General features: G+C 61.2%; 1 protein-coding gene across 1 annotated transcript; it reads right to left on the reverse strand.

Moving 5' to 3' along the window:
• Window positions 1-307: 307 nt before the first annotated feature.
• LOC123429107 (probably inactive receptor-like protein kinase At2g46850) lies at window positions 308-2,764 on the reverse strand. The gene has a single exon (XM_045113173.1). It carries the CDS (start codon window positions 2,593-2,595, stop codon window positions 517-519), a length of 2,079 nt encoding a protein of 692 aa, XP_044969108.1. The 5' UTR covers window positions 2,596-2,764; the 3' UTR covers window positions 308-516.
• Between the last annotated feature and the right edge of the window lie 395 nt (window positions 2,765-3,159).

Below are 3,159 nucleotides of genomic sequence, written 5' to 3' on the forward strand. Positions count from 1 at the left end.
ACGGAGAATTCAACTAGGAATACCATACTGCATTAGGGTTCACTCTACACTGCTTAGTAGCAAAGCTCTTTTCTAGCAAATCAAACACACAATTATACTTTGATTTGATCGTGTTGATTGGCTATTTGACTTTGCTTTGATCGTGTTGATTAGAAATGTAGGATTCCCGGCGTTGTCCCTCTTCTAGTCCAGCAAATCAAACACACAAATCACCAATTTTTTGTGTTTTTCGACCCTCTGCTGCGTACAATGGAGAGATTTATCTGTGTGTTCTCAGGGAAATTCAGTTTGTTGCAAATCAGAGACGAACAATGGATAGATTTGTTTTTTTATTTGAGATGTTTTCAGGGAAATCCTTGTGAGCAGAGGAGAGCAGAGTGCCCTCAGGCATGCTCTGCTCCCAGCCAGACTAACAATGAAGAACAGGTGTGCACTGAACTGAATATACAGACGGGCTTCACTCTACACTGAATATTAACAAGCAACCCCATATGCATACACCGGATGATGGATTGGTCATGGGAGGTGGCGGTGTAGGGTGTCTGGCGACATGGAGATCATCTGGAGGAGGCTGGAGCTGGAGAAGGTCTCCTCCAGGGAGATCTCGATCTTGCTGCTGCTCCCCATGTTGTTGTCGTCCCTGATCCTGATGACGAGCTGCAGCAGCTCCCGCGCCACCGCCACCATCCCCGTTCCGTTCTCAGCGCTCAGCAGGCACCGCACGGCCAGCTCCAGCACCTTGCGCACCTCCTCCGCCGCCGCCGGCAGCTGCCCCTGGCTCTTCTTCCCCGACGACGACGACGGCAGGAGCAGCGTCGGGTCGATCACCTCGTGGAGCCTGCCCTCCCTCACCTTGGGCGCCACCGAGTCGAACGGGTTCTGGTGCCGCAGCCCCGTCAGTAGCTCGATCAGCAGCTGCCCGAAGTTGCACACCACGTCCTGCTCCTGCGCCCCGGCTGTTGATGATGAGGACGATCCGTAGTAGTGGTGGTGGTAGCTGGTGGCCGCCGGGGTGGAGGAGGCGAGCTTGTGGCCGGCGATCTTGGCGGTGAGCTCGGCGTCGAGGAACACGTCGCTGGACCGGAGGTCGTGGAGGAAGGTCGGGGCCGTCTCGTGCGCCTGCAGGTACGCCAGCGCGCTGGCGATCTCGATGGCGATGTTGACGCGGTGGTACCAGCCGAGCGTGGCGCGGCTGCCGCCGACCGTCCGCCGCAGGTGGTCCTCCAGCGTGCCGCCGGCGAAGTGCTCGTGCACCAGCAGCAGCGCGCGCGCGCCGGGGTCCTCCGGGAGGCAGAAGCCGACGACGCGGGCGATGTTCGGGTGCGAGACCTCCGGCAGGAGCGAGACCGCGTCGAGGGCCACCCGCAGCTTCTCCTGCGTCTCGTACCCGATCCTCTGCACGGCCACCACGGTGCCGTCGTCGAGCACCCCGGCGTGGACCGCGCCCTCGGCGTCGACCGGCTTCTCGCCGCCGTCCTCGAACCGCCTCGTCGCCGCGTCCAGCTGCTCGTACGTGAACTGCCTCGCGTTGCACACGCCCCCGAGGATCTTGGGGATGCACGCCGGGTCCAGGTCCCACCGCTGGTTCACGTCGCCGGAAGGCTGCCGGAGGAACAGCCAGAACGACACCGCCGCCGCGAGGAAGAACACCGACACGAAGAACCCGGCGAGCGCCACGGCCTTCTTGGAGCAGAACCTCCCCTGGCAACACGCGCCGCCGTCGCCGTCGCCATCCCCGCATTCAAGCCGCTTGGAGCAGCCGGTGCCGTGCGCGAAGCCGTCACCGAAGAGCCCGGACGCGCACGCGCACCGCACGCCGCCACTCACCGTCGTGGAGTTGACAAGCGTGGCGCCGTCAGCGCACGCCGCGAGCGCGCTACCCCTCGGCACGGCCCACTCCACCTCGATCCCTCTCGTCACGCCGGCCGTCGCCGACGACCGGTTCTTCACCCAGCTGGAGAACCCCCGGCACCCAAAGCCAGCGAACACGCCGAGCCCGTCCCCGGGCTTCCACACGCTGCCGTCGGAGAGCGGGTAGCAGCACCCTACGGCCGCGGGCTTCTTCCCGGCGCAGGCCGGCGCGGCCACGTCGTCGCAGCCAGCGCGGCAGAGCGAGGAGTCCTCGCAAGCGTAGAGGCGGAGCACGTTGGCCGGCGCGACGGCAAGGAAGGATGCCGCACCGTCAAGCGCGGCCGTCGGGGACGACGGGCGCGAGAACGCGGCGTACGCCGGGTCGCACGGCGGGGCACTGCGCGCGGCGTAGTCGAGCAGGAGGGACGAGCCCGAGGGGAGGAACTCCAGGACGCGGAAGGCCGCGGCGCCGAGGGTCAGGGTGAGGGTGGCATTGTGGCCACCGCCGCCGTCGCAGGAGAGGTGGAAGAGGGAGGAGGAGTTGCCATCGGCGACAATGCAGGCGGCGGAGGAGTTGAGGTGGAAGGGGAACGGGAGCAGGAGGTCGCCGCAGCTTTCGGCCGCCCCGCCACGGCAGCTGCTGCCGGGTGGCTCAGCGCCAGAGACGACTCCGACGGAGACGAGGAGGAGGAGCAGGAGGACGTGGTGGAGCGGCAGCGACGACGGAGGAAACATGGGTGGCATGCAGATGCAGCAGCGGTGGGCATGGCGATATGGTGGTGAATTGCTTTGCTACTAGTAGTGGACTCGTGGTAGCATGGGTGATGAGGGAAGAAGATTGGGGTTGGGAATGGTGAGCTCGATGGATGGTACGTGGGTTGGCGCGCGAAATTGGGCGGTTTAGCGAGGCGAATGCATTGTTGTTCGTGTGCCGTCTGCATGGTTCTTCGTTTCTTTTGGTTATCAGTTCACGTGCGGGTTGATTATGTGTCCCCCAGATCCACGATGAATAACCTAGACGTGGGACCGAGCCAGCCAACTCCTCTCGATCTACTAGTACTATCACTCCTTCTCGATGCATTGTAAGCTTGGGTAGAAGAAAAAATTGAGTCGTAGAGGAAGTCAATCATACCGTAAGCTAGGCACCTAGAGATTAGGGTAGAAAGGGAAATTGAGTCGCAGCAATCATATTATTCATTTCTTTTTTTAAGGGAAAAAAGACTTTATTTCTTACTAGCAAAAAAACCCGTACGTTGCAACGGAAGAAAAAATAACACACGCTTTGAACGTAATATATTAGCACATTTG

Source organism: Hordeum vulgare, chromosome 2H, assembly GCF_904849725.1.
Source record: "Hordeum vulgare subsp. vulgare chromosome 2H, MorexV3_pseudomolecules_assembly, whole genome shotgun sequence".
NCBI lineage: Eukaryota > Viridiplantae > Streptophyta > Magnoliopsida > Poales > Poaceae > Hordeum > Hordeum vulgare.

Coding starts and splice junctions, on each gene's coding strand:
- LOC123429107 (XM_045113173.1), bottom strand. CDS start 2,595: ATGCCACCCATGTTTCCTCCGTCGTCGCTGCCGCTCCACCACGTCCTC.